General features: G+C 39.5%; 1 protein-coding gene across 2 annotated transcripts in view; it reads right to left on the reverse strand.

Annotated features, from left to right (window-relative positions):
* LOC109523461 (breast carcinoma-amplified sequence 3 homolog) overlaps nucleotides 1-7,698 on the reverse strand; it is a 37,513-nt gene extending 29,815 nt beyond the window's left edge. The window contains exons 1-2 of one of the 2 annotated variants that reach the window (XM_019882637.1): nucleotides 7,591-7,698; nucleotides 3,158-3,237 (exon numbers count right to left, since the gene is read on the reverse strand). In XM_019882637.1, the coding sequence (XP_019738196.1) occupies nucleotides 3,158-3,228 (71 nt within the window). In that variant the 5' untranslated portion in view covers nucleotides 3,229-3,237; nucleotides 7,591-7,698. The remainder of the gene's footprint in view (nucleotides 1-3,157; nucleotides 3,238-7,590) is intronic. The other variant, XM_019882645.1, reaches the window with a different exon arrangement.
* Between the last annotated feature and the right edge of the window lie 5,628 nt (nucleotides 7,699-13,326).

Consider the following 13,326-nt stretch of genomic DNA (forward strand, 5'->3'; position numbering starts at 1 on the left):
AACTGTCGTCGGAGATCGCGGCCGCCGCCATGATTCAATGTTGTTGACAGACGACAGGGCAAACGACGCACGCGCTCATCGTGAATATCGCGAGAGTTTGCACTGATGTAAACCCTCTACACAAAAATGAAGAGGGTTGTTTGAAAAAAAAAAAAAATGCCGACGGTAAAGTTTTTTTTTTGACGTAGAAATTCTCGGTCGGTCGGATTACCGGAAACACAGTACTTTTTTTTTTCTCAGCCATGTTAACTTCCAGTAGGCATGAAAACGCCAGGGATGTGCGGTCAGGGTAGGCAGGTGCCTCCCCTGCCTTCCCTGCCTGCCCTGACCGCACATCCCTGGCGTTTTCATGCCTACTGGAAGTTAACATGAAGAGTCCATGTGATGAGTCATATACATGGGTGAGAAGGCATAGCACTTGTGGCTCCAGTGACTCTGCACGCACATATTAATTGCTGATACAGGCAGTTAGTGAACACTGATGTTAGTGTGGACCCCGTTTTTTTCGCCCTGTCGTTGCCTTGGCTGTTTTTTTTTTGTTTGTTTTTTTTTGGGGGGGTGTCATATTTTGTTTTTTTTATTTTTATTTTTTTCATCACTTATGGCAGAGGTAGGGAACTGATTCATCTAATCAGCAAGCTCTGTAAAAGCCTGAAACAGTCATGATCAATTGAATCAGGTGTGTTGGAGTAGAGAGGGATCTAAAACAGGCAGGACATGGCTCTCGAGGAACCTAAGTTCCCTAACGCTGATAACAGTTTGAAATGTAAATTTCAACTGACACCAAGTGGAAGGAAAAGATATTTTGTCTCCTTGTCCCAGTCATGTTTTTGTTTTTTGTTCCCCCCCCCCTCCCCAATACCTGTCGTGAAGAGAATGGTCGGCAAAGAGAACAACCAATTTCAAGAAAAACAGGAGATGGAATGTTTTTTTGTTGTTGTTAAATACAGGGGCACCCCAACATGTCTTCAATGCACAAAAGTTTCAGTGCTGAAGAAATCACACATCATTACTAGATATGGTGAGGCGTAGGGCTGCTCGATTATGAAAAAAAGTATGAATCCTGATCATTTTGGTAAGAATTTAAATCATGATTTTTCAAACAATCATTTTTTTTCGGGACAAAACAAGAAAATGTTAAAACTTGTCATAAATATGACAAATGAAATTCTTTGAAACACTAATTTTGTAATTTAAGTTCCTTTTAGACCAAACTAAATTTAGAAAATTACTTATTTGAAATAAAAAGTGCAAATGTACAAATTCAAATCGGTTTTCCTTGTATAGACAAACAGTGACTTGGTGTTAACTTGCTCTACATTTTTTTATTGCCATAGTACTGTTTAACATTTCAACTCAAGTCAACTCAACTGTATTTATAGAGCACTTTGAAACACCCATCGCTGTATACAAAGTGTTGTACATGGAGCAAATAAACAATTTCAACAGAGCTCTAAGTGTAAATTGGGTGGAGACTAGCAAGCTTTGAAAGAGGGACGTGGTGGAGGAATTCATGGGTGCATGCCTCAAAACAATTCAAAATTAGTATCAATGTTCGGGGGGGGGGGGGTTCTTCTTTTTTTATGAATATGCCAATTTTGTAGCTGTGGAGTGTAACGATCGAAAATGTAACTGAATTGCGATTAAATGCATAGCCCAAATGAGGAGTATGCAAAATATCGAGAGATGAGAGAGAGTACTAGATCACCAATCTTGTTCAGGTTCTGAAGAACTGTTAATGTTCTGAACTGTTAATAAAACAGATGGGCAAGATTGGATTAGTTGTACCGTATTTTCCGCACTAAAAGACGCACTGGATTATGAGGCTCACCTTCAATGAATGGCTATTTTGTAAATTTTTTTCATACATTGAACACTTCACATTATAAGGTGCAATCTACAATGCCTCCACTATATGGTGCTACGCTCCTTCCATTCAACTCGAGAGGCGTAGTTCAACTTGAGAGGCGTTCATGACCGCCGCTGAAAAATGTAAATTAACTATTACTGTACTTAAATGAAACTACAAATATTGAAAATAACGCATCAAAACAAAAAATCAAGCGAGAAAATCACAAAATAAATTCTATATCCCCCTACAGATTTTATTTTGTGATTTCCTCGCTTGATTTTCTTCGTAGTTTCATTGAAGTAATCATTAATTTACGTTTTTCGGAGGCGGCCAAGAAGGCCTCTCGAGTGGAACGGAAGAAGGCACGGAGACAGACAAAGACATACAGTACCGGTATTTGTTGAGACTGTGAAAACCATTAATAAAGTCTGCGTTTAAAAAAAATAAAATAAAACCACAGCTCTCCTTTTTTCAACAAATACAGGCGAGTCTTTGTCCGTCTCCGTGCCCTCTCTTATTCCGTTTAACTCGAGAGGCGTTCATGACCGCCTCCGAAAAACCCATTGGCATTTCCTTGATCATAGCGCCACGACTACTACGATCAGATGTCAGTAGTAGTTATTTATTCCTTTGTTGTGTATTCACAAATGATGAAATCACAATATAAATTCTGTAGGGGGGGGGGTGCTATAGAATTTATTTTGATTAATTTGTGATATCCTCGCTTGCTTTTCAGTTTTGATGTATTATTTTCAATTTCCGTAGTTTCATTGAAGTAATCACTAGTGTACGTTTTTCGGAGGCGGTCTTGAACGCCTCTCGAGTCGAACGGAAGAAGGCACGGAGACAGACAAAGACGTACCTGTATTTGTTGAGACTGTTTTTAAAAATTAACACCACACACAGCTCTCCTTTTTTCGGAGCTGCAACACAAACGTATTTGATAAAGCAGCGACACAGTTCACTGAACCAACAGCAAGTTATAACATTGGAAGCATGTCTCCAGGAAGGAGCCATCTTGGAGTCGGCGTATTACCGTAATGACCATACAAAAGACGCACCGGATTTTAAGGCGCCCGGTGAGCTTTTAAGAAAATGGAAGACTTTTTGGTGCGCCCTATAGTGCGGAAAATACGGTCCTAAAATATGCCAAATATAATCTTACATAACATGTTATTTGTCAATGCTGCAATGATATATGAGAGTGATACAGATAGAACAGCTATAAAATGTATCGAGCACAATGGATACAACAATTTCTGGTGCAAATAAAAATAAATAAATAAAAAATAACAATGTCCTTACGTTGCAGCTTGTGCTCTCACCACTGCCCCTCCAGCACAACGACTCAGTCTGCGAGGAGAATCTGAAGCCATTGTGCCTGTCTATTGTCAGGGTGACAAAAAAATAAATAAATAAAAAACCTCTTAGCTTATCACTGTCAAAGTCAGCAAGATGCCATTAAATGTTTGTGAGGACAGATCATAGCTGCTTACGTACCGGTAATAGTATTTGACCCATTCCATGGAAACGGCATTTGCGTCCCAAAGAAATAATTATATTGTAATTAGTGCTGTCAAGTCATTAAAATAATTGTGAGACAAAAACAGTATGAAGGTTAATAATTGATCTAATTAATCTAAAATTTAATATCACCTAAAAAGTGCTGAGAAAAGCCCCATTTTCATTTTTAATTCATTACATTATTGAGGCAGATCAAAAGACAAACAAATGTGGCATTATAAAGTCTTTCATTGTTGTAAACAGACTTGAACAGATGCAGTCCTAACTTACTGCTGTAGTTGAGACTACTGAGGTCCCAAGTCCTACCTGCAAACTTTAGTTTCGACCACCAGGGTGAATATCACCATTTTGTATGTTTTTGTAAATCTCCAAATAATTACAAAATAAAAATAGAACATCAGGTCCATAAAAAGTGCTTAGGTTAACATGTCAGAAACAGTCAGAACATTTTTCTGAGCAATACAAGTACTCAACACTGAACTTGCTTCGGATAATAAAAAATAAATAAGAGACTCTTAAATCACAGTGCTGTAAGTTAGCACTTCAGAAATAACACTGTTCATCATGAGAAAATAAAGTGCTGAAATAAACATCAACTACTTCTTGTCGGCTACTGAGGAGACACCAACTATGCTGACTTCATGCCTCGTACGCGGGGTGTTCTCCTCGAGTTTAGTTTGGCGAAGAGCTTTGCTTGAGCTCGCTATATTGCTCATGCTTTCGGTGCTAACATTAGCTGTGGATCAGAGGCGATTGCTCTAAGACTGCAAGGGAAGCTCAGCTTCCCCTAAAATGTCAAAAAGTAAGTGAGCAAATATATGCGTGTACATATAATAGTGTGGACATGTCATTGACTAAATATGCGCTACAACGTGCTAAACTTTTGTTCCGAATCAGCTTCTTTTTACTGGTTACGATGCAACTCACTTCTCATTCATTCCCGCAGCTTCACTGTGCTTAAAACTGTGTGGAGGCTGAGCGTCTGCAGCGTGGACGTTGGGCGTCTCGAGAGTTCTGAGTAGGTTGTCCCTTTGCATTGAAACGAGACGAGTCATTGGATAAATGCTGGTTTTGTCCCGCCTGTCGGACGCTCAGCGTCTCTGGGAGCCTATGGACAGTGGGCGTGTATCGGCCCACCCGGGAGTTGATCTTTTCTGCATGGTGACTGGATGATCTGTCTGAGGCTGAATCTCTTTTTGATTGACAGCAAAATGAGCCAATCACCGATCTTTTGGTGTCGTCATCCGTGGGAGCATTTTTCAATTCTCATTCTGTTCTGAGTTAAACGAGAGCCTACTTCTAATAGCGACACTCTCTTTGTTGAAAGCGACTAGCGACAAAGTAATCTTTTATTTCTGGTGGGTTTTATTGTACTGTAGTTGCTTGTGTTCGTAGACTGACTTATATCACCACAGGGTCACAGATCATTTTCTTGAAAAGGAACGGAGAGTAGAATTCACGTATAAATAAACGGACACATTTTATGATGTCGGCCGAAATTGAGCTTCCCCTCCTTGACAGACCAGCGTCCGCCACTGCTGTGGATGCACTCAGGACTGGGTGCTTTGCATTAATGTGGGAGGCTAAACTTGAGCTGCTTCGGTGGTCAGCAAACTCCTTCTTACAAATTGGGCACAACACTCTACTTTTATCAATAGTGCCATCAGGGCGTTTTTGAAAAGTAAATTTTTCATTCATTGTGCCGAGAACTGTCACATGCTCCTCCATTTTCACCTCTCCTCTCCTCACCGCTGCTTACTTAGCCCGCCCAACTCTGATGGGAGCCAATTAGCTTATGCTAAACAAGCCCAAACATAATGACAGCCAATCAATGTCCGCTTCAGGCTGTGACTGACAATCGTTTCCCCACCCTCAACTACTCGAACACAGGAAGCCAACACATGAAAAAGGATATTATAAAAAGGTAACCCACCTACAGAAACAAAAAAGTTAGAGATTAAAATTTAGATTAACGCAATTAAAAAAACATAACGTGCTAAATCCGACTGTAATTAATTATACGCAATTAACACGATAAATTGACACCTCTAAGGCGTAGAAAAAAAAGTAGTGTGTTTCCGGTAACCCGACCGACCGAGAATTTCTTGGTCGACAAAAAACTTTACGGTCGGCATTTTTTTCAAACAACCCTCTACTTTTTTGTGTAGAGGGTTTACATCGGTGCAAACTCCCGCGATATTCACGGTGAGCGCGTGCGTCGTTTGCCCTGTCGTCTGTCAACAACATTGAAACATGGCGGCGGCCGCGATCTCCGACGACAATTTAAACCGCGTTTTCTGTGTTACAGTCGCGTGCTCGCACCGTAATGTTAAGAAAATAGCATCCATTGATGTATCGAAAAAATAAAGCGAACTATTTGATGAACACCACGGGAAAAAAACTTTGTCCGACCTACCGACCCTATGCTGAAATTTCTTGTTACCGGAAACACACTAGCTTTTTTGTTTGGCCTAATTATAATTTCATCGGGGTTATTTTGCGTACAAAATGAAATTTGAATAAGTAATTCCAATATATAATATGGTAATACAGACCGATTTTTCTGTTGTCCCAATTCTCAAGAAAATGTTAATGCCAACTAAATACTATTCCACAGCACCAAACTGTTTCACCAAAACTTTGCACAGTCATCGGGCCTGGTGAAAATTTCGATGTAAAAAAAAAATGTCTGGGGCTTTAAATCTTGTTTGACTTTCGTCTTAGATGATTCAAATATGCTCAGGCAAATAAAACACAGTTTTTTCGATTTATTTTACACTGTTTATTTTGCCATGTCTGGCAACGCGCCACCGAGTGTTATTTTGCCCCGAATTGCACAATAATGTCAAATACAAATTCTGCTCGTTGGAAGTGTGCCTGATTGTGGTGTCGTGGTTCCAGCAGTCACACCGAAGATGACACTTTATTCCATCGTTTCACTTGTTCAAATACCAATCTGTCACATTTTATTTATTTATTTTAAACGATGTTTACAATTTCTTGTAGCCAGTCAGGAGCTGTAAACAAGCGTTTCGTTTCACGTGTTTCCCAAAGAAATCAACAGTTATGCAATTGAATGAAACAAAATGAAATACACAAAAATGAGTAGAGCCCCACAAAAATAGTGTTCAGACAGGGTACGAATAAATCGGGGCTTAATACAAAAAACATATGTTGAATGATTTTTTTTTTAATAGGTTAGTGTTAGAAATTAAGAAAAGGTCAAGAGTTTAAGCTATTTTTTTAAAGAAGGTTAGGGTATGGTGAAGATTGGAAATACAAAAATTTCTTGCCTGAAATTGCCATAATGGCCACAGCTGGAATGGGGAGCCAGTCATTTTGGAAGGCAGTTGAACAGTAACACGGCAGCCTCCATATCAAAGTAACTTCTTCATGGCCAACTGAATGTAATCACCGTAAATAGCCGATTCGCGGTCGGCCCAGAATTCCTCGCTCTGGCCACTGACCAATCAGAGCCGTTCACGAAAAAAAAACAACCAAAAAAACGCTTACATAAAGTTGCCGGTCACGGCAAAATAATACCTGCCCTCAATTTATTCAACAACCAAGTATGTCAGGTGAAATCCAGAAAGACTGTGTATATATCAGGTTATGGAAATAGTTTTAAAACAATATTACAACCATTGATGCAATACGTCGCAATTCCAGTGCACCAACAAATCTACTGATTCAGTTGTGTTCGAAGTGTTTTCTTTCCGCATGTATGTGTTCATGTTTCTGAAGATCGATTCGAGTGTCAACAGACTCGTTCTACCATGTGCCTGAAAAATGAGTTCCTTCAAAACAGAAACGCAATAATTTGCAGTTAGCCATCACACTGACCAAAGGTTTATGCAAACCATATGAGCAACAGTGGGACTTGAAGCTAAATGAAGCCACGAGCTACCCAGCTACTGCTGTAATAAGGCGAAATTAAAGAACACACCAAGAATGACATTTGGCTGTAATTACAAATACCGACGATATAATGAGTTAAGATTACACCTAATGTCGAAAGTACACTGTTAAATGTTTTATAAATCTTTCAGGTTGACAGAAATGATCTCCGAGTTGAAATCACATCTGCATTTCTGGGCGTCTATTCACAAAAATATATCGTAACTGTCTCAAATAATGCCTTTGAGAAGGAATCTTGAACAACAGTAGGCTAATAGCGACATATAATGCATTGTCTGTTGTTATAATTGTATTACCGTAGATCGATGCAACGTCTCCGAAAATGTAGGTTTTGTGTTGCGGAGCTCTCCACCAAAAGAAATCCAAACAAAAACAGACTGGAGATGCGGAAGTGTGTTGTTCAATTGGAAGCCAATCAAATCACCCAACCACCTTTTATCCAATCGGCTTACGCCAAAGGCGGGACCAAAAAAAAAGGATAGTTCGCCAATTAGAAACAAGATTGCTCCCAATAACACGCTGTCTGGAACATTCATCGATAATGTCGTTTTAAACGCTACATTCTGCGTTGACGTGATTGCCGTATTGCATGACCAAAAAGCACCTCTTAATTAATGCTTGGAGATGTTCGGTACAGTCAAAACCAAGATTTTATTGGAAATGAACAGTCACTTTAATTTAAAAATCATTTGACACCACATCTTTATTATGTGGCTTTTGACCCAATATGAGATTGACACTGTTCAATTTTTTTCTGGTGTCTACTGTATTTGAGTTAGAATCATTAATTGTTTTTTTCCTCTTACCATTCTCACGTTCTTTTGTTTTTCTTATATTATTATTTTTGTGAGATGCAACCTGCTTTGTTACAGCTGCAGCTGTTGTGAAATGCGCGATAGAAATAAAGTTGTATTGTATTCTGCTGTATTTTGTAACATTATCCTCCCTGAGCTGTCACTTTGTTGAGGTGCAAGGGTTTCTGTGTCCCAAAGTTGTCTTGGGCTTGACCACTGATGGAGTTGCCTGGGGCAAACATCTCCCAGACAAAGAACAGGCCAAGGTGCCCGATTATAAGGAAAATGTATCATTTTCCCCCTCTCCCTCGGAATTTTCATGGACCAGGATGTTTAAAATATGGTGGCACTTACGAGGCAGCGAGGAACAGTTCCACCTTGGTATTTGAAAGCAGAAGAACGATCTTACATTTTCTCTTGTCACACAATGACAGGTGTTGGCAAGTCATCAGTCAACGTGTCATACACAATCATGGTGTCGCATCAAAACTAAAATTATCACACAACAGCAAACTAATGACATATCAGCAAATAATAAAACAACTAAAACAATGAAGAAATAATTGACACAAAACATGCATTTAAACACTATTTATATTCTAGATGCTGCACAGCATACTGGGAGCGCATCCAGTCACCCAGCGATGCTACAATATGTGAAGAGTATTTATATTTTACATATTTATTACAAAGGGTTGCCCGGTGGTCCAGTGGTTAGCATGTCGACCCCAGAGTGTAGAGGTCTTGGGTTCAATCCCCGCTCTGGCCTCCCTGTGTGGAGTTTGCATGTTCTCCCCGGGCCTGCGTGGGTTTTCTCCAGGTACTCCGGTTTTCTCCCACATTCCAAAAACATGTATGGCAGGCTGATTGAACACACAAATTTGTCCCTGGGTGTGAGTGTAAATGGCTGTTTGTCCCAGTGTGCCTACTGCCCGAAGACGGCTGGGATAGGCTCCAGCACCCCCCGCGACCCTTGAGAGGATAACGCGGATCGGAAAATTAATGAATGAATGAATATTTACTACAAAGATTACAGCAGTACACATATTTACGTAAATCTTGAATTATAAAACCTGATACAGTAATTAACATTCATCAACATTGCCCTCTGGGAGAGGCAAAAAGGCTTGTGTTGGTGACCTCGAAGAAGGGTCTCACTTGACTCATGGAGGCTTTCAGTTCACTCAAATGCTCTTCTGCTGGAGGAGCTGACGGTGTCGTTGAGGTTTTTAAATTGGAGAAAACATGGTAATGGGGTAGCACTATGGTGTTCATCTCGTTCTTATTAGTTGAACTAGGTTTAAGGTTACTTTCTCATAAGACAATGGAGTGTGAAGAAAAAACCTCTTCCTGAGCTGATAGTTTCACCTGCCACTTCAGCCTTCATTTGAGCTGTCACTGCTTCCTTGTGATGTATCTAAAAACAGCTGACCTGGTCGGGAAACCTTGAAAATGAGGCTCTCAGAGCCAGTCAAGGCTGCAAACTGGCCCTTTGCCGCAATTGAAGAAATATATCCCTGTTGATGGTGACATCTCCGTGGAAGGACGAATGGGCTTACATGCTCCCACAAACCCAGGACGCATTGCTTCGGTGGCGGCAAAGGCCTGGAGCGCAGCTCAATTAATTAAAATGAGTTATTGCTGAAACAAAAAAAAAAGTTATCACAAACGCAACACAACAACGGGATGGACGAGACTGGATAGACACAGATGAAAATGCTGGCTGAGACTGCAATGATGCGCAGCCAATCAGCTCGCGGGATGAATCCACTCATGCCCACTCACACGTCTTTCTGCGATATGGCTGCCGAAATGGCTTTATTTTTTTCATTTTGATTTTTTTTTTATTATTATTATTATTATTTTTAATAAATACAGTGTTTTGGAGCAACCTGCAAAGCACTGAAAACTGCAAAACGTGAAGCGCAAAGTGGTGAGGGATTCCTGCATTTTTTTTCAAAAATGCTTTGTCTTAGTTTATTTTTTATTAGTTTAGTACTGGCTTCAATTTTTTTTTTTTTAATTTTATATTTCTTTTGTACAAACTTAAAAAAAGAAACAGAAAGGTGTATTGTGTGGTAAAAATAATGTGCAAAAAGCTAACAAGGTGTATGCCAATTGGAATTTTTTTTACACTTGGACCAATTTTTGGTCCAAGTGTAATATAGAGGTCATGTTTAAAAAAAAAAAAAAAACTTGAGATTTTATCCGATTGTCTTGAACGTGTGGGTGTTTAATCCTAAAATGTTCAGATGGCCAGGAAAAGCACTGCTTTTTTATTTTACCAAACGCTGTTGCCGCGGCGACACACTGTTTGCCAAGAAAAATGCAGCTGATTTTGATGGCCCTAAAACATGTCACAACGTGTGAAACTAGATCCAATTCATGCTTTGCAAAAGAATCACAATTGTATTAGTTTATTGTGTGGTTTTTAAAAAAATGGCTCAGGAACGCCCCCTAGAAAGTTTTAATGAACCAGCGCCATTAGTATGTTTCAGCAATATGTCCAAAAAGGGTGGCCAAGAAAATAACGCTAATTTTGAAGCCCTAAACATGCACAACAACTCATGAAACTTTGCTAGTTAGTTTATTGTGCATTTTTTAATGGCTAAACAGCGCCCCCTCGGACCAAAGCAGCCTGATTGTACTCTAGATCTACGAAAATGTGGTGGTATTTGTGACAGGTATATGCTAAAGCTGACACGAAGTCACCCTTTTTGAATTGTCTTTCATATTTGGACCCATTTTTTGGCCTTTGACAGAGGTCACATTATAAAATATTCCTCCAATAGATTTTATCTGATTATCTTGAAACTGTGGGTGTTTTATCCTCAGATGACCAGGAAAAGCAAATCTTTTTTTTTTTCAAACACTGTTGCGATGTGCTTTTTGACAAGAAAAATTATGTTGATTTTGATGGTCTCAACATTTTTGAAAACATAAGAAACTTTGCACACACATCACGCCTTGCAAAATAATCAACATTAGTTCATTGCGCGGTTTAAAAGAAAAATGGCTTAGTTGCGCCCCCTAAAACATTTTTCACGGAGTGGAGATGCGGGGTACGATTCCAGCTCTGATCTTCCTGTGAAGAGTTTGCATGATCTCCCCTTGCCTGCATGGGTTTTGTCTGGGTACTCCAGTTTCATCCCACATTCCAAAAGCATGCATGACAGGTTAATGGAACACTCTAAATTGTCCCTTGGTGTGAGAGTGAGTGTGAATGGTTGTTCATCTATGTGTGCCCTGCGATGTGTCCTGCTTACTGCCCGAAGACAGCTGGGATCAGATCCAGAACGCCCACCACCCTTGTGAGGATAATCAGATTAGAAATGAATGGATGGATAGAGTTCATATTTTATCAAAATAGCGTTTAATTTGATGTACTTCATTTTCAAAAATTCAAGCTCCAAACTGCCAGTTTCCCATTGCCCCAACATTGCCAGGGCTGCAAAGCTGCTTGGGGCTCTAGTTATACTTAACTTTATTATTATAACTGTTAAAATGATATGATCCTGTTAAATGCAAACTATCAAGCACCGAAAGGGTAGAATTTTTACATTTCACAAAATTTGAATGATACAGAAAGTTTTTGGGTGGTGGATTGGAATTTTCTTTCTACCATTTTTGTTGACATACTAGTTGTATTGCTTAATCGATGTGTGCCCTGTAATTGGCTGGCAACCTCAAGTATTTGGTGTTGGAAGACAAAATAACAAATCCAGAGTGTAACCAAACACTGTATTTTATTAACAGGCTATTTCATCGCAATAGTTTTGTGATAGCAACAGTACTATCTAGTGTACAGTCAGAGAACATAAAGTGCGTACAGGCACCCATTTCACGAACAATCAATCCAGAGAAAGCTGGCTGTGTTGTATGTCTCTCGGTACCCACCAACCATTCTGATGACTAGGATTTCTATAAGTAACATTTTTCTAATTATTATTTTATCATAGTAACTATTTTTGTGTTGCGAAATACTCATGTCTGCGATTGGCTGGCAACAAGTTCAGGCTGTACCCCGCCTAATGCCTGAAGGCAGCTGCGATCAGCTCCAGCACACCCCGCGACCCTTGTGAGGAAAAGCGGATCAGAAAATGGATGGATGGATGTATTGCTTAATTTTTTGTTGTTGTTGTTTTTTTGTTTTTTTTATGTAACCACACACATTTTGGACATTTTAGTCTCCAAATAATTTTTCTCTGACTGTTTAAGCCAGGGGTGTCAAACTCATTTCACATGGTGGGCCACATACGGCCTCGGTAGATGTCAAGTGGGCCAGACCATTAAAATGACACCATACTTTGCTATAAATAACCAAAACAATATGTCTTTCCTATGTTTTGGTATAAAGAAGCACAAGAACATTAGCAAAATGTTGAAATTTAATGAACATATCCTTTACAAAACATTTCATGAAGCACCTTACATTTCCTTCGACAAATGTGCAATTTACTTTTATCATTCACATATATGCATTGCAACTGATCCCCCTGATTGTACAAACTTTAACAAGTAATTGGTATTGAAAAATATAGTAATGCACTTTAAGATTAAACAAGATTCATAAAGAAAGCAAGTTTTAAAGCATTTACACGTGCATATAAAATCTAAATGTAATCCCTGCCTACACCTTACAAACTAAGGAGAGTGCTATTAAATGTGTAAATGTGAGAGTGCTATTGATAGCGTCTGCTGTCATGGGTCTGTCTCAGTGACGGACTGAGGCTGCTGTTGTCTTCTTCTCTGATCAAAACAGTGTCCCCTTGCGGATACTCAATGAATTGCACCTTATTAAAAATATTAATTCTGTGTCTTTAATGCATTTTTTTCACTTTTAAATTATCCTGTGGGCCTGATTGAACTTCCTTACAGGCCGGTTCCAGCCCGCGGGCCGTATGTTTGACACCCCTGGTTTAAGCAATACTGGGTCCTAATTTGGAACCAGATCCTACAAGCAACACCAAAGAATCTTGCAAACAAATTATAAGTGCAATAACATACTGTAGAAAATTGCAGTGCTTTATTTGGATCACTATTGCCAGTACCGTAATTTTTACAGGAGCAAGTTTTACACTGTGATTTCTGTCAATGTGTCGTGCAGGAGATGCAAGTATGCTTTTGTCCACGTGATGGCAGTGTCACTCCAGCTCTGAAACTGATATTTTCTCATCTTTTCCCGCTGCCCCCTCAGAGCAGACCATTTTAAATGAAGGTGTGCGTGTGTGTGTGTGT

Source organism: Hippocampus comes, unplaced genomic scaffold, assembly GCF_001891065.2.
Source record: "Hippocampus comes isolate QL1 unplaced genomic scaffold, H_comes_QL1_v1.1 scaffold239, whole genome shotgun sequence".
Taxonomy (NCBI): Eukaryota; Metazoa; Chordata; class Actinopteri; order Syngnathiformes; family Syngnathidae; genus Hippocampus; species Hippocampus comes.